Source organism: Amblyomma mixtum, chromosome 2, assembly GCF_055824585.1.
Source record: "Amblyomma mixtum isolate Tamu chromosome 2, ASM5582458v1, whole genome shotgun sequence".
Classification (NCBI taxonomy): Eukaryota; Metazoa; Arthropoda; class Arachnida; order Ixodida; family Ixodidae; genus Amblyomma; species Amblyomma mixtum.
Window position 1 is genome coordinate 71,065,841 of NC_143013.1, and position 25,532 is coordinate 71,091,372.

Genomic DNA, 25,532 nt, shown 5'->3' on the forward strand with positions numbered 1-25,532 from the left:
CACATGATGAAGTCAAAAGTATAAGATTACAGAAACAAAACATTTCTAACAAGGATAACACAACGGAGCGTAAGCTGAATCAGAACTGCGCAATCATAGCAACGAATACGAGGCAGTTTTAAGCAAAACGAGTAAAAAAGGGATGAAGGAAATACAAATTCAATACATGAAAGAAATAGCTGTGTCAAAATGAACAACGTTATAAACCATATTCCTTGTCCCCGGCTTTGGCAATCAGCAGAGCCTCTATGATAATCCCTTCGATTTTAGTCTGAGCATGTGCTTTGATTCGCGTATGTGTCTACAGTGGCACTTTTGGCATGTCACTTTTGGCATGACACTTTTGGCATGTCATGCAGTGGTCATCCAAATGGCCGCTGGCCTTGTTTCGTACAAGGCGGCGGTGTTCTATTACCCTGTCATAATGACTGTGGAGTTCGGATTGGCCAAGACTCGACCGGCGACGTTCTAATGAGGCGAGATGTACCACAATAATATAACTGAGAGCATGATACTGACTAAATCAACTTAATATCAAATCGACTTTTGTGACAGAGATGAATTAGTTACGCTGCAGGACAGACTCGCGCTCTAGATGATGATGATGATGATGATGATGTCCTCACGCTTAGTGGCACATACCCACGGCGAGGGATTAGCCGGACGCATAGCGGATACAAACGCACTAATGTGCAAGGAGTGGAGTATATGGATAATTTTAGGACTCAAAACTAGAATTTGTACCAAAAAAAATCTTATGCGTTTCTCTTCTTTTTTCCACCGTACTCATCTTAGGTTCGCTCTCGGCACCATGAACCACAGTGCGCACACAGTGGCATAGGGGCAGACATATACTACATGGCATCGGCCTGTCAGGACAGCACGGAAATAGAAAGAATAAAAGAAGCAACGATTGAGTGGTGGGAGCAAATGCTGTCCAGCCCAGACACGAAAGTTCAGCAGAGCAACAGCGGCTGTAAGCTGCAACGAACTCCCTGTATAGGAAAACCGACTACCAATTTCAGGTCGAGTTAAGTTTTTTTCGTCAACATCATCATCATGCCTGCATGCGCCACGTGTGCTGTGGAATAGTAGAAGCAAAAGAAGATGCCCGGCTCTTGCACGCCTTCACGTGCTCGCTCGAGCTGGGGCTCGGGTTCTTCAACGGTCAGCCTCAGCGTTCGCCGTTGAGGTTCTGCCCTGCCTCAACCCTCGCTGTCCTCGCGTCCAGCTTGCTGTCTCAGCCCTACCTTCGACTCTGCAAGGTAAGGGGGACAGGAGGTACAGCTTCTATGAGGCAGCACTGGCTGAGGCCACACTGCGGTGCGATCAGGGCTCAGTAGGCAGGCTTAGCGCGAAAAGGTTCGCCATTCAGGCAGAATAATTGGATTCGACGCAGTTTTGTAACACTGCATTTTCTCCAACTCTCTTTTTAACAAGCAGTGTTTGAGTCAGGTCAGAAAGGATCGTTTCCAGCTATAGAACTTGGCGATGACGAGCAAATTAGTTGGGTTTAGGTGCGCTAAGCTCCAAAGCTGAGTTCCCTAGATATAAGCAGCAAAAAAGAACCTCCAACGCCTCAGTAATCCTGTCGTGTTGTTCGTGAGCAGCACGTGCTCTAAACTTAGCCAAGCATTTTCAGATTTGTTCGCATGTACGGCCTCTTCGTTTTGCCCCCGCATTACTGTGGTTTTCGAAACCTTTTGCCTTTGGGATGCACTGTCAGATGCCAGGGGTCTATCTGAAACAAAAAGGAAAACGGAATTTTAAAAAGTTTTCATGTTGTTTTCTTATAGGTTTCGACGTAAGCACTGCATTCTGCTTGTTTCTTCGTGAACATTAAAATGTCTGAGCCTACAAGCGTTGCTATTTTTTTTTTTTCAGCCGAATGAGCTCCCACTGTTTTGTTATGGAGCGTGCCCCTAGCAAGCTAGTCATCTTATAAGACACTAACATGAGCTCTGGGGTGTTTGACCTGCCTACAGCCATGGCGACGAAGAGCGGACCTCGGCTGAGGTACTACTACCGGCTTCTGCACCGCACCATCCTGGACTACCAGGATCCTGCGAGTGGCCTCATACCAGCCGAGAAGTACGAGCACCACGCCTGGGTGCGCGACAACGTTTATGCCGTGCTCTCGATCTGGGCTCTCTCGCTCGCCTACCGCAAGAATACCGAGCTGGACGAAGACCGTGCTCGCACTTTCGAGCTGGAACAGTGCTGCGTCAAACTGATGCGAGGCTTACTCATGGCCATGATGCAGCAGAAGGAGAAGCTCGAGATCTTCAAGGAGACGCAGAACCCCACCGACTGCCTGCACGCCAAGTTCAGCTCCGTCACCCGAGGCGCCTGCGTTGGCGACGAGGACTGGGGTCACTTGCAGCTGGACGCGACGTCTCTCTACCTCCTCGTCCTGGCGCAGATGACGGCTTCCGGACTGCAGATCGTGTTCAACCTCGACGAAGTGGCCTTTGTGCAGAACCTCGTCTTCTACATTGAGTGCGCCTACTGCATACCCGACTACGGCGTTTGGGAGCGTGGGGACAAGACCAACCGCGGCATACGCGAACTCAACGCCAGTTCCGTGGGCATCGCCAAGGCTGCCCTGGAGGCTATGAGCGAGCTCGATCTGTTCGGAGGCCGGGGCGGCGATCCGTCGGTGATCCACGTCCCGTCGGACGAGGCCGAAGAGTGCGGCGCCGTGCTATCCTCCATGCTTCCGCGAGAGTCCAACTCCAAGGAAGTAGACGCGGCCCTCATGTCGGTTATCGGGTTTCCCGGTTTCGCAGTGACCGACCAGAAATTGATCGACGAAACCCGCATGGCCATCGTCGACAAGCTCCAAGGGCAGTACGGCTGCAAGCGTTTCTTACGCGACGGATATAAGACCCCGCGCGAAGACAAAGGGCGTGCTTACTACGAGCCCTGGGAGCTGCAGGGCTTCGAGAATATCGAGTGCGAGTGGCCGCTGTTCTTCTGCTACATGGTTATCGACGCTTGCTTCCGCGGAGACCGTACCACGATGGATGACTACTGCGACCTACTCGAGCGAACTTTAATAAAGACCGATGAAGGACTGCGGTTTGTGCCGCAGATGTACGCCGTGCAGGCCGACCACACCGACCAGGAGTCCGAGTTGCCGCACACCCAGCCCCGCATACCCATCGGCCAAATACCGTTCGTGTGGGCCCAGTCGCTCTACATCGTCGGTCGCCTCTTGCACGACGAAATTATCTCCCCAGGAGAGATGGACCCTCTGAATCGACGGCTGGGCATGCTGAAGCGGCCAGATGTCGTTGTCCAGGTGGGTACAATCCTGATCACTGAAGTTTGGTCGAGCTGTTCGCAGGTCTTTCGTGAACGTTACGCGGCACGCATCATTAGTGTTAATGACACAAATGACGTAGCAGTAGTTATCATACACAACTTTATACTCATTAAACAAGGAAATCCCATCTGTGAATAATGTAGTGAAGCGGTCACAGAAAACCATGTTTGATTTTAATGCAATAAGCTCGAGAAACTTACAAAAACGCATTTCTGTTTATTTTACGAAAAACACGTTCCTTTCCACCCCAAGAAGAAAATGCAATAGCATACTTATCGCGAGTTGTTAGATTCCTAAAAGACGGAAATGTCAACAAACTAACACTTTAAGATCACTACAAGAGTGATATCTTTCCAGCGCTGAGTTTGGCGCATGTTATCCTCAGCTGCCCATGCGCCATAGAGCCGAATACACCACTACCAGTTGTTACCACGTAGAAAAACGTATATCTGTCGGCAGAACTTGAAAGGCGGACAGTGGACATCGTGTGCGCCACTGATGGTGATGAGTTACTCATTGGCATCCACCCAAGCGCAGCCATACGGCTACAAAGGAAAGCTATACAGCTTTCTCAGAAACTTCGTAGTTAAAGAAAAACTCGTCCTGGCCCGGGGTTCGAACCCGGGACCACCGCTTCACCGGAGCAGTCGCTCTACCAACTGAGCTAACCGGGACGGCAAGCTTATAGTAGGACGAGAGCGAATTGATCAATAACTCGAAGTGGGAACAGTGTTGGTCAAATGTTTTAGGGGAATCCCCCAAGGTGGAGTAAATTTGTAATAAGGGAGTAATTACTCATTGGCATCCACCCAAGCGCAGACATACGGCTACAAAGGAAAGCTATACAGCTTTCTCAGAAACTTCGTAGTTAAAGAAAAACTCGTCCTGGTCCGGGGTTCGAACCCGGGACCACCGCTTCACCGGAGCAGTCGCTCTACCAACTGAACTAACCGGAACGGCAAGCTTATGGTAGGGCGAGAGCCAATGGTGGATGCCAATGAGTAATTACTCCCTTATTACAAATTTACTCCACCTTGGGGGATTCCCCTAAAACATTTGACCAACACTGTTCCCACTTCGAGTTATTGATCAATTCGATCTCGCCCTACCATAAGCTTGCCGTCCCGGTTAGCTCAGTTGGTAGAGCGACTGCTCCGGTGAAGCGTCCTGGTCCGGGCCAATGAGTAATTACTCCCTTATTACGATGGTGATGAGGCGGCACTGGCAATATAATGTAGCAGTACCATTGGAGTGGCCACGTTCGCTGGAGGAGTGAACGCATCGCTGAATCCATTTTGATTTTTTTTCCCTACAACTCTACGTGTACTAGGTATATTTTTGGAAAACCAGCAAAAGACCTTGAGCACCGTTTTCTTTATTCCAGGAACGTTGACCACTTCCTGGCACAACTATACTATGCTTATATTAGACCATAGGCTTAATGCAGCGATGCCAACACTGATTTTCTCCTTTATCCGTCAAGACAGATCTGTATAATGATTGTAACTTGCCTGTCGACTCCAGGTGGTTCTACTGGCTGAGAGCTCTGCTCTACGTGACATAATAGCCGAACTCTATCCTGACATCCAAAAGTTGAGCGAAGTCCACCCATTCGAGGTGCAACCGGCCCGAACGCTGGGGAAGCTATACTCGCACCTCGGCAAAAATCAAAAAATGGGCCTCACTGGCCGCCTGAGTAACGACGTGGGCCTTTTAGCCACGAGCAAGATGTACAGCCTCCACGACCGCCTGTTCGTCTTCACGCCCCAGAACCTGGACAGCGAAGAGTTCCACCTCGTCAACGACGTCGACCTTTTCGTCAGCACACTGCGCTCGGACCTCGCTGTACTGCGTTCCCACTGGTATTTTGACGGCCGGCCTACTGTGGTAGTAATTTTGAGGGACCGACACCTGGTGCACAACAAGCTACCAGCATCGCTGCGCCAGACTATTAAGAAACTGGCCAGCGGCTACATCAACGCGACGCGAGTTTCCTTGGGTAAACTGCGCGATTTCATGAACACCTCGTGCGTCGCGAGCCTCGAATTTCTCCGCGACTACGAGGAAGGCGATTTTGAGAATCTGCCCCTAGGCGTCCAGACCTACCTGGACAGGGCAGCTCGGCATCCGGCGCTCCTTCGCTCGGTAGGCCTGCAAAGCCAGGCCCTCTCAGGTGCGTCGAGCGCCGCGACACGTCGGAATCCACTGGTCTCCGGCATCATCAAGCGCAGCCGGACCATCGCGGCACAGGAGCACGCTATACCGGAGAATCCCGCAACCGCTACCTCGCCGTACCAGACGTCACCGTTAGTTTCGAACATAGCGTCCCGCCGCAGCTCTCTCGAAGAGGAAGCAGCGCCGACGGCGGCGGTCGATGTCCTTTCCGAGCTCAAACTGGACAGTGTGGACACGAAGGAGCTGGTCGACACCCTGCGCGAGACGGATTCCCTGGAGGAACAGGGAGACATTCTGCACTACCTGGCCATACGCAAGGGCCTCACGTGGGACACCGGTCTAGGCTATCCCGACTCTGTGATCACCGTGCGCATGTTGTTCCTGGAATTCTACGAGCACGCCTGCGAGGAGCACCACTGGGGCCTCGTGCGACACTTCGCGAGTTCCCTCGGCAAGCGGGTCGAAGATCTGGCCAAGTCCGTCACTGCCTTGCTGGTGCGCCAGAAGCAGGTGACCGTGGGCATGCCGCCGCAGAGCGAAGAGGTGATCACGCGCCCTCTCTCGACCAGGGAGCTGAATGTGATCATCGCCAGGGCGCACCGTGGAGACGAGAGCACGGCCATGCTGACCAAAGAGCTGCTCGCCTACCTGGCCATATTCATCCGCAGCACTCCAGACCTCTTCAGGAAAATGAACCGCCTCCGCGTGGGCCTCCTCATACAGGTTGGTGCCACCGATATAATGTAGACCACACGATCACTTTGCAGTGTTTCAGAAATTCCACACCTGCGGCGTGAGCCAAGCAGAAGAGAAGTGGGTAAGGTCTCCTCTATTGTAATTTTCTCGCTTACTTTTCCATCGACGCTCTATGCTTTGTGAGGCAACGGCGGTGCTCTGCTTAGCGTGGAACCTGGGAAAGGCTCATCGCCTTCTCGATCTGTCGCCACCAGCGGCGCGCTAGCGCATTTGAAATCGATCAGTGGCTAGTACTTTCTCTGGATAACCGTTGGTACCCTCGCGCGTCAGACTCTTCACTAAAACTAAAACTGACAATGATATACCGCTAAACTAATGTCATTCTTCTCCGAACCGATTCAACGCTGTCTTAATCTTATTTTTTTTAGTGCAGACACATTTCAGGGCTCTCGCGTTCAAGATTTTCTTTAACCCAGTTTTGCGCCTCCCCTGTTGTATTCCCCGGTCCTTCGCTGTATCCCTCCGGTCGCGCTGTACGCTTTGTGTTGTACTGAAGAACTTATCTGTATAACAATCCCGCTTTTAGCTCACCTGGATAAGGATAGATATCCTCCCAAGGTCTCCACTAAATACATGACTTCGTAGGCAGGACAGATATCTCTCTTGTGAAATATGGTACGGCTTGGTATGGTATTTCTCCACCTTGGTGGATTCCCCTAAACATATTTGGCTTTGTATGGTATGGTATTTTGTACTTTTTGTACTTATTTTGTTTTTCATTTCCTGTGCTCATGCATTTTTTCACGCTTTGTTCACTGTTATGAATTTGTTACCATCTTGACCTCTCATGACCTACACAAGGGATTCTGTAGCTATGTACAATAGTCCTCTTGTTGATGATGGCATTCCGACCGCGCACTGTTTCTGCCGCTTTATCAGTATGTAGGGATGTATCCCGCTGTCAAGCCAGTCACAGGCTTTTTGGGCACACTCCTAACATTCTTGACGTTGAAATAGTTATTTGTATGCTGCGGTATAGTAGGATATGGAGTATGGTACATGGTACGGAATACGGTATGGTGCGTTGTAATATGGTACGGTATGGCATGTGGTGCTTACCGTCCCGAAGCGACATGGGCTATGAAGGGCGCTGTAGTGGGCTTCGGATAAACTTGGACTGCCTTGGACAACTAAGGACAACTCCATGCAATTTATATTCTAAGCAAAAATTCATTCTATGGCTTTTCTAGGCACTTTGATATTTGTCCGACAGTAAGAGGAGCGTTTATCATCGAGAGAATTGGATTTAAAATCTTCCAGCCAGTCAATCAAAACTCTCGACGTCCTTGTCGAAAAGGATGGGTTGTCGCCGTTTTCAAGTGAATGGCAGTAGAGCGTAGCCTCTGATATAAAGTGACACCTCGTCGCAGCTGCTAGACTCATGGGGTAACCTTCGAGCGGAATCAGTGCTGCATAGATCTACAGACCACGTGGAACTAGCATTTTACCCGAAAACCACGGGCTACTGACTGATTCCAGTTTCCATCGACTGGTGTGCACTGCTCGACCGCTACACAAGGGTGGCGCCACTGTCTGCACGTGGAAGCGGAGCAGAAGGCGGAGATCCGATTACGCAGGAGGCGCCCTCTACGTAACCGGTCCACCTCGTGGCTGCTATTCAAACTTCTCAAATCGCTGTCATTGGTAGATCTCTGGATGTGCGCAGTGTTTAGCTTTCAACGCTGTCCCTATCTTGCGCTTACCAAGCTTCTGCTTCCACTTTAGTCGCCTTGCCCAGCCGGCACACACACACCGATTGACCTTGTAAACTGTTCGGTTAGGCTTGGGTAGCGGTGACTGCGATTTTCGTGCCACCTTTTTATTGCTTTTTGGGTAATTGACACTTTCAGTTTCTTTAGGGGGGACCACGGCAGCTGGGAGACGCTGACAACGGGGCGAGTTTATACTGCTCCTCCTTGTCCTTTATAACCGAGTGTGTATTGCGGCCATGGTTGTCCATTTTATCAGGAACGCAGTACCGCAGCCATAATGCGTATTTTGACGGTACTTCCACCCATGTTCGTAATAAGCGAGCATTCGTTATAACTGCGGGCTTTAAAAACGGGCTTGACTGTATGCCGCAAATAATATGTCTCACTGTCGGAAATCTGAAGAGTATTGAAGGGCAGCATAGATTCAGTGTAAGCGCAACAAATCTCACCTTGTTGCTGCGCTGAAACGCGCAGGTGATGGTGGCGGAGGTGGCCCACACGTCCCGGTGTGATGCATCGGATGCAACTGACCGGCTGTTGAACTTGAGCCCGTTCGACATGCAGTCATTGCTGATGAACATCATGAGCGGCACTGAACTGGAGAACACGCAAGACATCTCCACGATGCCCGGCGCCAGTCCGGGCACCTTCACCAACAAGCGCATTGGGATCGAAGGCTTCGGGCTCAAGGAACTCGAAGAATCGGCTACCCCACTTGGGAAAGAGGTACTTCTGCATTTCCAACACGAAGTTCGCATAGGCCTCTCTGGCTCCGACCGAGGCCAGTCATGTGGCGAAATTGCTTCGGCGCCCCTAGTTCAGTCCCCTGGGGGACTGAATTTAATACCTGTGCTAAACGGGAACGTTCGAATGACATCTGAGTCGAATGACATTCGAGGATTGGAATGACATTCGGACTCGACGGACTCCCGCGGTGCTACACGGCACTTTCCAAACGCATTCGAAGCCTCAGCTCGTTTTCATTGTACAACGACGACGACGGCGGTGGTCACACTAGTCCGGCAGCGACACTATATATCACGCTCAACAGTAGCATGTGATTATAGTGAAATATCTAGTTTACTATAATATGATTGTAATGGACAAGTTTTGTAATGGGACAAGTCTCCGCGGAGCTCCGTCAACTCGAATATCATCTGAACCGAGTGCCGTCGAAAAACTTCGTGTAGCAGCGTTAGTCGGATGACATTCGGTTGGAAGGCATTCGAAACGCCCGTGTAAGGCTATGGGGGCGCTATGGAGGCTAAATTTTGGCACAGGCCCACCTAGACCTATGATAAAGATAGAAGCCTAAAATCCACCGAACCCAAACCGCAGAACGTAAATGCATTAATTTACGCTCGGATGCTTAAATCACCTTGTTTATATTACACAGCTGACAAATTTATATTCGTGCGACAAATCAAAGTGAATTAAGACACTTTCCAAAGTAACGTGTGCCCTTCGAGAAATGTGGGAGCTTTACAGAGAGGCGTATCCTATACCTCGTGTATAAACCCCTAACGCTGTTACTGGAAGCTGAAGGGGCGTGCATCGTACCCCACATTCAGAAACATACATATTCTGCAGCTAAAGCTACTGAGCTAGCTTCAGCCATGGGTTTTCCTGATCAAACACGTGGAGTTGCGACACGTGCATTCAAGCTTTCCCTCTCAGCACTGTCTCTGGAGCTGACACTAGCTGTATACAGGGTATTTCACCTAAGAATTTTTACAATTTTTAAAAACAGGCTTTTTGAGTTAGAAAAGCGCTTTTTTAGGCATAGCACTGTCAGCGATGTAGTACATCATAATACAGCTAAGGTTTGGTAACTAGCAGGCTGGTTGACTAATATTGAATAATATCTGTTATTTGGTGCTTTTTCGAGACGTTTGTAAGACGTTTTGTCTTTCGTGGGATATATTGCTGTTGGATCCATCATTATTGAGGGGCGTGCAGCCCACCTTATTTAATATCCATATTTTTTTAAATTTCGAAAGCGCGGTTACCTTCGGAGGTGTGGCCAAACAAATTCTGGCTATACCACGCAAAATGCATGTGCTTTCAAGAAGCTTGCAGGCGAAGCAACCTCTCCAGTGCACGTAACTCGTCGAAATAGCCAAAATTAGTCACAGGGCCGAGGGTAGCCATGTTTTCGAGATTATAAAACCTGATATTGATATTAATTACGGTGGTCTATACACATTTTAATAATTAAGGAGCCTTAGAGTAATAGTTAAAAAGAAATAGTTAACCAACCTAGCTGATAGTTACCACGTCTTAGCTGTACTCTGATGTAAACACAGCTGCTAATGGTAGGCCGAAAAAAGTGCTCTTCTAACTCAAAAATCCTATTTTAAACGCTGTGTAAAGTCATGGGTGAAACACCCTGTACAGAGATGCCTGTGCACAATATCATGTTGCTAAAAGGCAACATGATTGCTGAAAGGCAATATGAACATCTAAAAGGCAACCTAATTCCGTCAACCAGACACATTAGCGGCGGCTTGAAAGCATGCCAAGCGTTTTAAACTGCCAGGAAAAAAGGCATATACATCTTCCGTTTTTGGCTTCTGTAAGTAAAGTCCACGAGTGACCTTATAACCTTGTCTCGTCCGCTGCTCAGGCCCAGGGTTTGTGGCTGCGCCGCCGCCGACTGGACGGCGCCCTGAACCGGGTGCCAGAGGAATTCTACACCCACGTCTGGGCCATCCTGGAGCGCTCCCCCGGGCTGTGGGTACGCGGATACTGCTTACCCGTCGCCCTCACCAAGGAGATGACCGCCGGGGAGATCAAATTCAGCCTGCGCGTCGAAGAGATGCTAAACAGGGTAAGCCATGTTCACCGCCGCTGTCGTAACATTAATTAGTTATGTTGGATGGCTATAGTAGGACACAACTTAAAAAAACAGCAGTTGCTAACACTGGGCCGCGGTCCGCGGCGTCCTGTATTACTCCGCTGGCCAATCGCAACAGTAAACGAAATCAGCTTTTGAATGTTTACCTATATCAAGCTCTCCATGTGCCGAAAGTCTAGAGGTCACAATTATTTTTTTGTGATAAGCTTCTTGTTTAGGTAACAAGAAGCGTTGAAGCAGCGGACTACTTTTTTCTCGCGGGGGGATTTTGTGCGCGGAGGCTGAATGTGGGCGGAGCTTCACTGCAGACTTAAGTTGTATTCGACTATAGAGCACAGTAACGGAGTTACCACATATCTCTCGAAAAACAAAGCAAAAAAATGGCTGAGGCTTAACTTGGTTAAGCCTGGAGAATGCGAAGCATCATCGTGTCGCGTAATTTGGAGGCGCACAACCACAGCGACGGCGCGAGGTGGGCCCCCGTTTCTCCACTGTCGCGACGTCATCGTGTCACGTGGTGTGACGTCATGTATCACGTGATTTGGAGGCGCACAACCACAGCGACGGCGCGAGGTGGGCCCCCGTTTCTCCACTGTCGTGACGTCATCGTGTCACGTGGTGTGACGTCATGTATCACGTGATTTGGAGGCGCACAACCACAGCGACGGCGCGAGGTGGGCCCCCGTTTCTGTACTGTCGTGAAGTCATCGTGTCACGTGGTGTGACGTCACGTATCACGTGATTTGGAGGCGCATAACCACGGTGAAAGGGCTGAAGTGGTAGCTAAAGTAGTATGCTTCGCATAAAAAACCGAATTAGTAGATGACTACACTGGGTTACTTGTACCTTGCAGCTATTTCTATACTCTGCAGGGAATCAAATTTTTAAGTGTCGCTGCAAACTGCCACTATATGGCCCAAAAGCAAACCAGCTGCATGGCACGACGACATCTGAGCAAGGCCTTTTAATGTGTTATCCAAGTTGAGCTCGACGTGGCCGTTGTCAAGAATATGCCCCGTGTGCTCATGTGAACTAGGAGGGCCTTCGAGTGGCCGCCTTCATGAAAACGTGGGAGCAACACAGCTGTGGTTGCACCTAGCTCCTTCCTAGACGGGAGTTTTGCTAGAGCATTAAAGCTATCATGTGCCGTGAGCCTAGTGCATGCCTGGCCAACTTTGACCCTTCGAATCATATCGGAAACAACCTTCAAGCCGAGAATCTCTTTGCCACCACCTAGCCCGCGCCAGTTAGCACTACTTGGCATTGGGTAGCTGGCGCAAAATGAAAACTATATATGGAAGAGCGTAGTAACTGTCTCGCTTCTCGATGGACACCTCAACCGTGCCCTGCGGGAAAGATGTTGGGACAGAGAGAAGAGGTGCCCAAGTAGAAGGCTCTGAAATAATCGCTACCACATGGGGATCATTCACGTGCAATGATATCGCACAGCACACGGCTCATTTTGCCTTACGCCTTCATCGAAACGCGGCTGGGATTGAACCCGCCTCCTTGAGCTTCACTGGTCGCGAACCTTTCTGTAAAGCACTAGAGCTGCAATTTCATCCAAGACTTAGCAGCGGCATCTGTGTGAGATGGACGCCAACCGGTCCATGTGAACCAGAGTTCCACTACTTCCCAGGTCCCGGAGCCCGAGTATCGGCAGCTAATGGTCGAGGCACTGATGGTGATCAGCCTGGCGGTCGAGAACGATGTGGTGACCACCTTCAAGGCACCCATCGATGTCGAGTCTGTGGTGCAGCGCGCTCACGGCTTCTTCCTGGAGGACCAGCGCCAGACCAAGGGCGACGCTACACTGTGCTGCGCCACGGGCCCGAAGCCCGCCATGACCTGCCAGGCAGCCGTGGGCATCTGCCAGCACTTCTACGACTCGGCACCCAGCGGATGCTACGGCACCATGACCTACCTGCTGCGTGCAGTCTCTTTTGTCGTGCCCGAAGTGAACGCCTCCCTGTTGGACTGCACGACCTCATGACTGCTTCCTGCTGAAGACCCCCCCCCCCCCCCTTCCAATCTTGCTTATTTTTTTTTATAATCTACATTGCGTCGCAACTTAGGCTGCATTGAAGAGAAAGCAGCTGGTCAGTGCCGGGGCACTGTCTTGCTGCTCTTCATATTCCCAACATAATCTACAGCCTGTGTGTTGTCATTTTTGTAATTTCTTGCATGTACACAGCTACATGCTGGCACACGTGCCACCAGTCCTACTTCTGGCTGCTTTAACGCAAATGTTCGATTAGAATTAACAATGCAGGCACCCTGTAATAATATTAACCACTCAATGTGCAGTTTTGTGGGTATATATTGTATTAATGGACTCCCATACCAGGCACAGCTTTTAAATCTGTCTGGTCACTCCGGCATGTCTTATGATCTCACAGTGCTGGCTGTGTTTCGTGATCTAAAGTGATAGCTTGTTTACTGTCTGCTGTGCCTGAAACAGCTGTCAGCAACTCGGAACTAGTGTAGACAATTTCTATAGCGAGATTCAACTGTCAGACTACATACAATAAGGATCACCTCCATGAGGTTCTCTGGAAGGGGACTGCTCAGATTGAGTTTCTTTTTCAAGCCGCTGCATGCAGTCAGTCATATACTATGTAGTCCTACTTCATGCCTCTTCTATAAATAGAAAAACTTATCAATGCTAAATCCAGTATGCTTTCAGCTGAATGTGTGTCCTTTCAAGTGTCCATTGCTTTACCAAGTACTGTGAAGGATGTGAATTAAAATGTACTTTAAAACAATTATTTTTGAAAAGCACGTTATTTGAAGGTTTCAAAGTCTGCTGTTGACACAAATCTATACACAGCCATTCTCATTAGCCCGTGCAAATATCCACAAACCACATATGGTGTCCAAGGAGGACACTGAAATGACACTTATGGCTGCCCCTGCCTCTCGCCAAAGGTGGACGAGGAATAAAGCACACTTGTTATTTTGATGATTTATTTAGTTTCGCAGTGCATAATTCATTTTCTCAAGAGGTAAAGGCACACAATATTAATGATACTGAGCACAGCTGCAGAAAATACCGCTGCATAAGGATCAGCTCAATCTAGCTTCACTTGCTACGCCAAGGTGCTTTTTGCACAAAAACCGAGCAGTGAAAAGTGAAAATATATACCAAAATCCATTTCCAGTGCAAATGTATAACAAAAATATCCCCTCTGACAAAAAATCGCTGCTGTCCAAACCAACACATTTTTAATAGCAATGTCTTGAGGCAACCAATAGAATGCTGACAAAGTTTCAGCGCTACTTGCTTACTGAACATAAAAAGTCTAAATAAAACACAAGATCTTCAACACACTTGGGACATTCTTGTCCCAAGATCAATATCACAACCAACCGTCTGTACATATATTACAAAGGCTTCACACAAGCAAAAGTAGGAAAACTAAGCGTTCACATCTTCAACTTAGCAAGCTGGCGTTCTATTTCGTCGTCAGTTGGCAGCCTCGCCTTGCTAGACCCTTCGCCAAGAGGGTCTGACCTGGCAGATGGAGCAGCAGCAAGCTAGAGAAATTAGAAGAAAAAAAGGTTGTAAGCAAGAACACCAACAAACACACTGCAAGACTTAGCCAAGAAACAAGACCTTTGATGAACTTTAATGAATTCACTCTAGCATGCCAATCCCCAAAAAACCTGACTTCCTAAAAGCCATTTTGACTAAATTTCTCTAATGCACTTACCAAGTCGAAAGTTAAGATTTTCATTTCTTTTTCTTTCTTTTTACTTGGAGCATAGCTTAAAGGTGTACAGACATGAAATTTTGGTAGCATTTTTTCTTCTTCTGTTAGCCCGATACTCATGTACACGGATCAACAACACGCGATATTTGCATATGACTGCTAAGCAATTTATAATTTACTTTCTTCTTTCATGCAGTTTTGGTTGTAATTTCAACAGCCAAATGATTGCTGTGGCATCAAGGTGCAAAATGTGTTGGTCAAATGTTTAGGGAAATCCCCCAAGGTGGAGTAGATTTGTAATAAGGGAGTAATTACTCATTGACATCCACCCGAGCGCAGCCATACGGGTAAAAAGGAAAGCTTTCCTTTGTAGCCATATGGCTGCAATCCGGTGGATGTCAATGAGTAATTACTCCCTTATTACAAGGTGCAAAATACGTCGCTATGTGAGGCATGAAGAAAAACTGCAAATAATAGCTGCTTCATTTGCTGCCATTCCGAATCTTAAGATAGGCTAGCTTAAGCATTGTAGTGAATTAAAATTACAAAACAGCGATTACACTGCAGTTTTTTCATTCCTCATGTGGTCAATATTCAACCCTGAAATCACAGCTATCCCTTGGCAGCTGAAACAGCACGGAAATAGAAATTCAATCATATTATTTACTAATTGTAGGCAAATACCACATGGTGATCCATGAATACTAAAAATGTCTCACAAATCATTAAATACAAGAAAACGCAACCACAAATTTGGTGTCTATACTCTTCAACAAGCCATTAATTAACTTACCAAGTCAGAGCTACAATGATTTTCATAGCTTTTTCTTTCTTCTTCCTTGATCATAACTTAAGAAGCTGTTTCCCACTTTACATGCTCATATCTATAATAATCCCTCACATGGGGAATTCAATTCCCCAAAAGGCCGATTTATCATGACATGTGGACAATGCCCTACAGTACAGTTTACAAGTGCAGTTAAACATCGTCATAGGGAACAGGTAAAAAATCATGAAATAGTTCAATATGGCCAAAATTCGTAAAATTAACTTCAAAAATTCTTGCAAGAGCGGTGGAACTTTAGTCAGTGAAGGGAAAGCAACTCAGGTGATCTTTACTAACGAAATGGGGAGGCATTTTCCGCAGTTCCAGAGCCATTTTAAAGCCACTTGCGGCAATTATCGACGCCACAAAAAACCAAGTGCCAAATGCTAGTAAGGCTGGCTTCCCACTCAGCACCACTAGCACATGGTGGTGATTGGTCAAACATCAACTAGGATGGCTTTCTTGCATTACAGCGGCGTCGCGTTAAAACTGGGATGCCAGAATGAGACCTATCACCATTTTCACTACCTCCATGACATAGAAATTATACGGTGAGGCTTAAAAGCAAAAAGGAAAATACTTTTGCCTCGGCATGCGCCACTCGACAAGGACTTAGGATGGCTACCATGCTGCTGATTCCCGGGCTCTTATCAATGGGTGCGAGAGGTGCAAAAGGGTGGTGACCACCTGGCTACGAAATGTTTGCTCTGCTATATCTTCCATGGCGCTGCTGGTAAGCACGAGATGAAGCATAAACCACGGGACAAAAAGCTTGCTGCACCACCAACCACTCAAGTAGCGAGGCAAAGCCTGCTGCCTGGCATTTAAGTAGGCATACTCGGTGGGTCAATATATATCCGTTTTCTGGCAAACCGCGTTCGATATAGCCTATAAATCACAAAAACCTAATCACAAGATGAAACTATAATTTAAAAAGAAGAAATGCAAAGGATCTGGCCAAGAGAAACAATATAGTGCAGTTAGCATACATTATGGGATGTGTAAACCTCATTACAATTTCAAAAGCATGAAAGAACCCTCTAGTGTTTCACTACAATTACTGCATAGTGCTTTTCAACAAAACTCACCTTTCCAGACATCTCAATGCCGATTTCATCCAGAACCTTGTTGACAATGGCGTCCTGCTCTTCTTCGTCACCCGACTCATCCAAGATTGAGTTGAGTGTATCATCGACTATAAGAAGAAAAAATTACAGTGCAGTCAGACACCTGATGTGACAATTCTGCAAAAGCAGTTGGATTTACCCTAAATGATTACTTTGATGCTTTTACTCTAACGGTTCCTTATGTAGAAAGACAAGCAGGACACATCGCCATCCTGTTTGTCTTTAACAACACTGACACACGGCTGTCTCAATGTTCAAGCTGGCCTACTCAAAACAGAATTGCACCAACTTTCCCGGAAATGCCTATTTACACTGCCTTCTGAAGGATGGAGGTACACTCTTAACCCAAATACGCCTATATGGGAGTAAAAAAGGGAGTGAACTGTCCTCTTGTACACCTTCTTTTGTAAGAGTGAGTGTGCTAGAGGACAGCTTATTTCCTTTTTATTCCTTTTTGTTTGGAGTGTAGGTAGGTTAGTGGTAGGTGATGCCTCTAGAGGGCAGAGCTGTGTGAATGGGTGGCACCTCTGGAAGGTGAAGATGGGTGGGGCCAGCTCACCAGATGGGGGGGGGGGGGGGGGGTGCAATTGGAAGGTGGTGGAGGCTTTACTCTCCGAGGCTACAGCCAGAGACAGACACTGTCATTTTTGCATTCTGACACCGGTACTGCTTTCGCAGTAATAGCTGAGAAGGAAGCTGCAATTACCTTTCTTTGTCACAATTTCCAAAGGTAAATAAGCAAATAACTAATCAGTACACATTCAAAAAAGAAGTGATAAACGCAGTTTAACACACTTATAGTACGACGGATTTGATTACCTGTGTGTGATTACCTGTGGATTTGAGTGACAAACAGCAAACAGAGGAATGGACAAAGGTAATAACACAGCAGTGTCTCATCTTCAAGTTTATGCAAGCCACTAACAGGTGCTACAATTAATCGAAAAATAAAAGACAAATTATCTCAGTATTATTTCGAACCTGGTATGCACGAAGGCCTTTCAAGTATGAGCAAGGCAGTTAAATTTTTGCCAAAACAAGATGAAAATGAAACAACTATACGTTGAAAATGCAATTCTGAAGTAATTGTGTGCTGTCCAAAGTGGCACAAAAGCACAGCACTTGCCTATTTCTTCAGTCATGCCCATTTTCGTGCTCTCCTTCTCAAAGTCTTGCATAGTCTTGGCAATGTCCTGAGGCTTGATGCGCTTGTTGACTTCGCCCATGGTCTGAGAAAAGATGCCGTGTATGTAACAACTGTGAAAACAAACGTCAACCAGAGACGGTGCAGATTCCTCACCTTTGCAGTAGTGGCCATTGCGTTCGCAAGTTTCACGTTGGCGTTCATCAACTGTAAAATTACGAAACGACACTGAGCCATTGAAAACGTCCCACCGCCGTGCTCGGTGAGCTGAGAGCTGGTGACGAGCGTTACCTTTGATTGCGAGCCGATGGCTTGGACTTTGGACGTGGCAGCATATGTTCGGGCTTTCTGCTTACGTATCTGCACTAGCTGTTTCGCTAAAACAGTGCACACCTGAAAAAGGTAAGGGCCAAGCTTTGCACAAATCACTCATCCGATTATGGTGGAGGCAGGAGGAAACAAGTCCATCGATTCTCCCGATTTAAACACAAGGCGACTATTAAACAGAAACAGCACCACCACGCACCTGCTTATTCCCCTGATTAGCCGCCTTCTTTATTTCGAGTTCCTGGAAGAGAAAACAAGGGAAATGAAGCATAGTCTTTCTGTCCCTCATAAGCGGATGACCGTATATCTTACCAGTTGTTTCTCTTGCCTTTCTAGCTCCCGTCTGTCCCTCTCAATGTCTCTCTGTGTTTTTCGAAGCTCCCTATTCTGTTGTCGCATTTGTTCTGAAGCAAGGAATAGATTGCGATAAAGTGAAATAGAAATCACAATCTTTTTATGGAAGCAGGGTATCACGCTTCAGCAAGTGATACAACAATAATTCGTGAAAATGGCAGTGACACTGTTTCGATGGCTGTCAGCTTACCTGCAGCCGACACTTTCTTTCCAAACAGGCTCATTTTCGCTGTACTGCTGTCACCTCAGCATACGAAGGTCGCGAAAAACCAAGAGTGCCGTAGCAGTTTCACAAAGTTGCTTCACGCCTCCATTGAGTTGAGTCAGTGAATAGCAGTTATCACGAGCCGCAGTGTCGTAGCTCAGGATGGTTCCTTTTTTTAAAAAGTTCATAATTTGCCATAAAATAAAACTGCAAAAATTTTTTCCAATACGGCTATTTGTTTGTTTTATTAAAACTTTAAGGTGACATTAGGGTAGTTTTCTAGAGCAATAGTGAAAGCGACCGTGATGTCCCTTGCCAGCCCCAGCGCCATGGAAGCCTAGCGCTTTCGTGCTTTGCCGCATCGCACGTGTGCTTGAAAGATGGCTGCCTCCACGTTGGTGGATGCTTTATGGTTTGTATTCAGTATTGATCAGTGATCTTGCTTTGTTTTAATTGTTTACATAGCTTATAGCGAAGTCATATAAATTGTGTAATGTTCCAGCAAAAAGCCTGACTTGCTGCAAGAGGAATTTGGAAATGACAGCAAAGACCGCAAGGTTTGTCACCCGTGTTGTTTCCAACGCTCCGCACCGTTCATTGATTTCATCGGAAATAATTGTGACACTCATGCTCATAAATAACATTACTTGAAGCATGTGGCCTCGAATCTATTCTTCTAGAATAGTTTGCAATTGATTTCAATCTTTTCTTTCGCCTGAAGGCGCTTGTTTACTCCACGCATTGAGAACCCATTTATTTTGTCTGCCTTTTTCTCCGTTACTACTGCAGTCAAAACGCAAGGATGAGGTCGATTCATTTCGTCACAAGAAGCTGTTGGATGCCATCGGATCCCTGGGAGGGAAAAGGTAAGCTGTGCTTTTTGTATTTACTAGTTTTGAACTTGTAGTTTGCGACATGCGCCCATATTTGGTTCCCGACTAGCTATTTGCGGCACGCTAGCTTTTTCTCATTAAAACTTCTCGTTCGTCCCCGTGCTGTACGCAGAGATTTTTAGCTGTGAAATGCAAGTGGACAACTTGGAAGCATATTTATGGAAGGCTTGGAAGCAAAAAAAGGGAAGGCTGCGGCAACCCACAATTTCTGTTCATCTATTCTATGGTTCACGGGATTGATTTGACTGAGGAATGTACAGTGGCAATAAGCAAGCATTTTATGCAGGCTCTGTGGCATTTTTGGGGCTGCATACAGGTCCATGTGATCCTATTAGGTTGATAGCATAAGGTGTGAATGTGCAACATGACGGACGTGCTAATGAGCAGTCGGGCCAGCCACATGCAGCGGATAGTGACTGTGGCAATGTGTAAATGGAATATATTTTTGGAATCTCTTACCAAGTTTGGGTCTGTGGTCATCTGCCAGATGGCTCAGTTAATCCATGTTGTGTTTTCCATGTAGTGCATACGTTTGGGATAAGTTGGTAATTTATCGTTACTGGGAAAACAGCGCACAAACAGGACAGGATGGGACAAGTGACGGGACAGGTTTTCAACAGGGGTGTTTTCCCCCCAGAGATAGTGACTAGATGGAGAGAAAGAATTTATTGCAATGATAGCTGTATGTGGGACCCTCTTCTTGGGGAAATGGCAGTGGCGTCACCATTGTAACGTGTCGTGAACTACAATACCTGCTTTTACTAGCTAGCCAATAAGGACTTTATCCAGGTGGGCTTGGAAGTGAGCATCGTTGAGAATGCGCCTTTTGTGGCCATGCTAGTTAAGCAGACTTTTGCAGGTGGCACACTCTTCAAGTGTCGGGCACAGTACAAGTTAACTTGCAACACTGGTCATCCTCCTAGTCAGGACACCACTTAAATTTCTTCCGTAGAACGTCGCAATGGCCGGTTCAGGCTTGGATGTTCGTCGATGGGACGAATAACGATGGCACGTTGGCCAATGATCGTATAGCACTTCACGTCTTCGTACGCTCGTCCGGCGACACGTTGCCGGTTGGGACAGCAACTCCGAACTCCTTGAGAAGCAAAACTTATTTATTGAAGATGGGACTGAATACAAGAACTTAGGGGAAAAGGCGGCTTAAAAAAGGCTGTTAAAGAAAGGGCTGTAGAAAAGCGGCCGACACTGAGACTCGGCGCGCTCCTTTCGCTCTTTGTTGCAGCGGGTTTTAATACCTTCTATAATTGGGCGGAGCTTTATAAAATCTGCTCTTGCCCAATTTCAACCAATAGTGCCGCGATGGCACTGTATATACAAGTGGGTGGAGCCCAGTGCTCGCCAGAGCCCGACTCCAGAGGCGCCAGTAATGTCCACTGCTTAGCTAGACAGTCGGGGGTTTAAGAAGTCGCCGACCTTACTGTCCCCCACCCCCACTTGACAGCTCATCTCTCTTCAATGTGAAATGGTCGCCGACCCTCTACAGCCCTGACAAGGCTGTTCGCGGTCTGCTCCCCGTTTCCCGCGGCCTTGGAGAGCACCCGAAGCCCGTGACACGCTGTCTCCATTCTCGACCCCTCCAGACTTCCGACTTACATGGTAGTAATCGGCGAGAGGGGGAAAGAAGCTACTGGCTCCGCAGGCGTCTAGCTTAACAGTACAGCTTCGGGAACTCCGTGAAATGCATTTTAAAGTTGTAGTTTGTCTTTCTTGTGTCCAGTCTCCTTTGTCGACTAATTTTTGTTTGTCTGCTCATATGCTCACCTGTGCAGGGGCAGATCTACCTTTGCTGTGTACTTGTTTTATCCTGTGCACAGGTGCCCCTCTGCAGATGCTAAACATCATGAAATGGACCAACATCCTTTATAACTGCTAGTGTTGTAATACGTGGGCTTCAGTGGGAGCTCACCTCACCAATGCAGGGCTAAACTCAACTGGATAACAAGCTTAGATGATAGCCTTGAAGCATACATGGCCGTCTATGGGAGTTTTGTTAAGAGAAGCGCCACGAAAAGCTACCTACTACTGAAAGGAATACCCTACTGCATGAGTAATCCAAATGCAGCCTAGGTTAGCCTGGAAGGTATTTTATGATATAGCTATGAATTCTTTGCTGTGGAGAAGGAGGTTGTTTTGGAGCTTTCCATGTTACATTTGTCTGAGGCAAAGTTATCCTGGGATAACCGAGATGATCTTAAGTATTACGTGTTGTCTCTCATCAAGCCCAAGCTACCTCTGATGGCTTTGTCTTGAATGTGTAGATGATGTATGCCACTAACTGCAGCCATATAGGCCTTTATGGGAAGGGTCGGGCTCTCCCAGGAGTAATGGTTTTAGTTGCTGAGTATGTTAGGAAGTGGGATGTCACAGTAGCTGCCAGGTAGGCCCAATATGTTTTGTTGGAGGAATATTCCACACTGCATTCTTGGCACTGTGGTCATCTGGGGCTTGGTTTAATGCTGTGCAGTCTCGCGTCATATTCTATTGAGTGGGTTTGTGCAGAATGCTAGAGGCTCATAGCTGTGTTTTTTCAGCATTACCTCAAACAATGTTTATGTAATGTTTCAGATCATTTGATGTGAAGATGTTTTTTCTTTAAATTTTATTAATGAAATTTGTGCTTCCAGAAAGGTGACACCACGGACCGAGCCGAGCTTAACAGTCTCTGAATATGACCTCTCAAAAGGTACAATATTCTCTTTTTGTTGCTGTTTTCCTACCCTTATCTTTTTTATATTGCTTTGCATTTATGGGGCCAATCACAGCACTTTCTGATGTCTGGTAAAATGCTGATAGAATATAGTGTCATCATGATAGACCTGGAAGGAGAATTAAAGGAAATAAAAGAGAAGCGATTGATTGAGGTGATTGGTCAGGGCCCCAGAGTAATGTAATTACAAGACACAAGAAAACTGCATAACCAGTGTGGGCTGAACACAGCTCTGAAGTGAATATATGTTTCTTGTATGTGTTCAGAATGCTTGTCTTGTTTTTGTAAATGCCCGTCCTAAAGCTGCACTTCAAAAGGTGCTGGTCGTGGAGGTCCCGTGAAAGCTGAGCATTTAGATAGCTGCTGGGTCACCCCCGAGAGGCAGCCAGCTTTGCAGTTTGGTCATGTAAGGTAGCTAGACAAACAAATGCATAGACATCCTTATGCTGGAATGCCTGTTTATCTAATGGAGTTTTTTAGTGGCCAGATCATTTCAGCTGTTTTCAAGTGCAGAGTTTCCTGTAGTCTATGTTAGTACTTAGCTTGTGGTGGAACTTCGGGCGTATGGTTCCAAACGTTGCTGTTGTAGTTCTGTCCTTTGCTTCAAATTAGTGAAATTTTCATGTCATGGCTGCTTATACTTGTGAACATTCCCTTATTTACACTACTAAATTTACAGCTGCTAGTGACTATGTTCATAATTTCACGTGTGTGTACAATGTGAAACACCCCTTTGCCCATTACAGTTTGGCCTCTATTTCTGCTGACTACTGAAAATGTTGCATCAACGTAGTGTGAACTACCTTCCTGGGTTTCTGATGCCCAATTTAAGGCAGCTGAATGTTGGCAGCAACTGCAGCTTCTTCAGTTGAACATTGCATGCTTGGTAGACAGCAGGGCAGCTCACTGTTTTGCTCTATAATGAGACAAAATTTAAGACATAATGCTAGGTATAGGTTTGGGTACTGTATTGGGAGACCTAGCCTTCTCACAAAATAAATGTCTTTGCAAAAATTGGTTAGTAGTCCAGATGATAAGTTCAAACTAGTCTTGTTGTTCCAGTGCCATATATGTGGGCTCCTGTGATTGTGTTTCTCGTTCGAGCAGGTTGTTTAGAGCACATAAGGCAATCAGTATTCACAAAATATAGATCTTGGCTTTCTGCATGTTAGAACTACATGAAATTTATATTACTAATGAAGCCTGTAACAGGCAGAAAGCTACGCAAGTAGATTTTTGTAGCAAAGCAAACCTTGGCATGTTCATTTTAGTTGGATTGTACTGTGATGTGTAGCTTGCGACTTCTTTTTACAGATACCAGCTGCTTGTAGTGATTTCTTCAATTAATGATTGGCGCAAAGTTTTGTTAAAATAGATGCGTGCTGAAAGGCATCGGGTCCCCTTTGTTACCATGTGTTTTTGAGGGCATAAGTGCAAAACTGTTTTGTACAATATATTTGCAGCCTCAGTGGAGCAGGTGGCTGTTCACCAGCTCCTGGCCGGTCTCAAGAAGACCAGCACACACAGGCAGATCAAGAAACAGGTTCGCTCCATTGTCCGCAATGCCAAGGTCCTGCCCAAGCCCCTGCCCCAACCTGAACTCCAGAGGGTAAGTTGAGTGCGGTGATCATTCCAGCTTAGAAATGGTACACCTGGCCATCTTTGGTTACAGGCGAAAAAAGACACAACACAAGGCCTTGTGTTGTGTCTTTTTTGCATTTGTAACCAAAGATGAACAGTTAATAACTTGCCCAGCGAAACAATCTTTTAAGGTACGCCTGGTGTAGTGCCCGATCGTTCAGCATGAGGCCCTCTTTTTGTTTCTTCTTGACAGGCGGCGGTGGGATGTCTGAAAGTTGTATTTCGGGAATGTTGGAAGTGGTTTGCAATGTTTCATACTTGGTGCTGTTTTATTTTTCGTATATCTTAAACGTCATGAAACTAACACACGAAGAGGTAGTTGGAATGGAAAAATGTAAAGAGAAAGGTCGAGGTGGGGGAAAATGGAAGTCATGGCTGCTGTAGTAGGAGCTACAATCGCTGACAGCTTTTTTTTGGCAATGAAAGGAAGGCTGCAGGGAAGGAGCATCCTTAATGTCATTCTGCCATATAGTTCGGCTGCACAACACCACGCCAGACCGCCTCGTGCGTTGCTCTGCATGCTGTGCATAGCTGGTGTAGCTGGCGCCATCTATGGAACCTTCTTGTAATGATGTGCCTAGCATATTTGCTGTTATCGAGAACTTTCTCCTTGACTTTCAACTTTGGAAAGTTGGCATTGACAGTTGTGTTAGAAGTATGCCTTAAATAGCAAGTATTAACAATATACGGTGTTCTAAGAGAAAATTAATAACTGCTAGCAAGGGCTATATTGCGCTATGTAGAAAGAGAGGTCATGTTTCGACTCTGTAGTTCAGCCCTATTGTCAGAAGCAGTTGTCGCATGATATAGTCCAGTCCCATTCGCCTTGGTTCGGCTGAAAAAGTGGCAGAGTTTGTCGAGAAGGGAGGGAAATATTGGGGCAGCCTTAAAGACAGTTTTATAGCCCTCCCTGTTTACATAGCGTTGCAGTGGGCTGCACTAAAGGCCGTGTAAATAGATTGATGCCAAGCTAGCAGGAAAAAGCTTGTCTTCAGTCAATGCTGGCAGTTTGAACGCATGGCAGAGAGGTGCAAAGCCACACTTGTGACTTGTCCATTCTTTTAGAGAGAAGTTTGTGATTGCTGTCTTTATGTTTAGGGTCCCTATAAGGTGGGCATCCTTCGAACCTGCAATATAGCTGCACATGGCAGCCAGTTTCCAGAAAAAAGCCTTCGGTCTGAGACCTGTGTGGATGCTAAACAGATGGATATTTTGAAAGGAGTGTATAGTTGGAATCTTCTCAAGCACAATCTTGTGGCCTGCAAATCAGAAGGGTAACATGCCTTAGTAGCTTGAACGCCTGCTCAAGGGGTTTCCCAGGGTGATTTCTGCTGGTGAATGAGCAAAAATTTCAGCATTAGAGAAAGTCTGTTGCTGCTGTTAATTTTTTTGCAAGTGTCTGTGAGATCTGGGAAGCATTTTTTCTTCATTTTTTTTTGCTCTACAGGCGCAGCGTCAAGTGGCCTACGATAAAGTCAGTGAAGAGGTCTCCGTCTGGGAGCCTGTGGTCAACGACAACCGTGTGGTAAGCATGGAAGCCCATTTCTTGTCTCTCACAACAAACCATTCGGCATGAAGCATTTGCTTTGAACAAGCTTGAAACTGTTTTGCTGCTGTGCATGCAGCATTGTCCCTTAGGAAAGTTAGCAGTTGTATTTGAGTGACACGTTCTTCTGTCCAGTAGGCCAGTTGCAGACCAGTGCTGGGTGCTCTTGCTTTAGTAAGCCAGATATAAAAAATGTAAAC

The 25,532-nt window shown here is 46.8% G+C and overlaps 3 protein-coding genes across 5 annotated transcripts in view; 2 read left to right on the forward strand and 1 right to left on the reverse strand.

Moving 5' to 3' along the window:
* The first annotated feature begins 1,987 nt into the window (after positions 1-1,987).
* On the forward strand, positions 1,988-12,821 carry LOC149359693 (putative phosphorylase b kinase regulatory subunit alpha). Of its 3 annotated transcripts, XM_089569115.1 has the most exons (6): positions 1,988-3,304; positions 4,853-6,226; positions 8,446-8,697; positions 8,939-8,947; positions 10,598-10,801; positions 12,468-12,821. In XM_089569115.1, exons 1-6 carry the CDS (start codon positions 1,988-1,990, stop codon positions 12,819-12,821), a joined length of 3,510 nt encoding a protein of 1,169 aa, XP_089425241.1. The 3 variants fall into 3 exon arrangements, with proteins under 3 accessions (XP_089425241.1, XP_089425239.1, XP_089425240.1); XM_089569113.1 differs by lacking the exon at positions 8,939-8,947; XM_089569114.1 differs by lacking the exon at positions 8,939-8,947 and having other exon boundaries at positions 10,604-10,801.
* A 957-nt stretch (positions 12,822-13,778) lies between these two features.
* On the reverse strand, positions 13,779-18,647 carry CHMP2B (Charged multivesicular body protein 2b). The gene is made up of 8 exons (XM_089569116.1): positions 18,510-18,647; positions 18,278-18,369; positions 18,165-18,206; positions 17,930-18,031; positions 17,795-17,845; positions 17,621-17,723; positions 16,456-16,562; positions 13,779-14,365 (listed from the first exon to the last, which is right to left on the reverse strand). Exons 1-8 carry the CDS (start codon positions 18,541-18,543, stop codon positions 14,255-14,257), a joined length of 642 nt encoding a protein of 213 aa, XP_089425242.1. The 5' UTR covers positions 18,544-18,647; the 3' UTR covers positions 13,779-14,254.
* Positions 18,648-18,848: 201 nt separating this feature from the next.
* LOC149359695 (U3 small nucleolar RNA-associated protein 14 homolog A) overlaps positions 18,849-25,532 on the forward strand; it is a 29,617-nt gene continuing 22,933 nt past the window's right edge. Inside the window, exons 1-6 of the mRNA XM_089571817.1 lie at positions 18,849-18,936; positions 19,027-19,081; positions 19,314-19,390; positions 22,063-22,121; positions 23,609-23,754; positions 25,234-25,311. Coding sequence (XP_089427943.1) covers positions 18,905-18,936; positions 19,027-19,081; positions 19,314-19,390; positions 22,063-22,121; positions 23,609-23,754; positions 25,234-25,311 — 447 coding nt within the window. The 5' untranslated portion in view covers positions 18,849-18,904. The remainder of the gene's footprint in view (positions 18,937-19,026; positions 19,082-19,313; positions 19,391-22,062; positions 22,122-23,608; positions 23,755-25,233; positions 25,312-25,532) is intronic.

Bases quoted from the DNA above. Each gene is read 5' to 3' on its own strand.
- LOC149359693 (XM_089569115.1), top strand. From the start codon at position 1,988: ATGGCGACGAAGAGCGGACCTCGGCTGAGGTACTACTACCGGCTTCTG. The intron at 3,305-4,852 runs GTGGGTACAATC...TGTCGACTCCAG, and splicing joins GGCCAGATGTCGTTGTCCAG to GTGGTTCTACTGGCTGAGAG. The intron at 6,227-8,445 runs GTTGGTGCCACC...TGAAACGCGCAG, and splicing joins GCGTGGGCCTCCTCATACAG to GTGATGGTGGCGGAGGTGGC.
- CHMP2B (XM_089569116.1), bottom strand. From the start codon at position 18,543: ATGAGCCTGTTTGGAAAGAAAGTGTCGGCTGCAG. The intron at 17,724-17,794 runs GTGAGGAATCTG...ATCTTTTCTCAG, and splicing joins CAATGGCCACTACTGCAAAG to ACCATGGGCGAAGTCAACAA. The intron at 16,563-17,620 runs GCAAGTGCTGTG...TTCTTCTTATAG, and splicing joins GGGCATGACTGAAGAAATAG to TCGATGATACACTCAACTCA.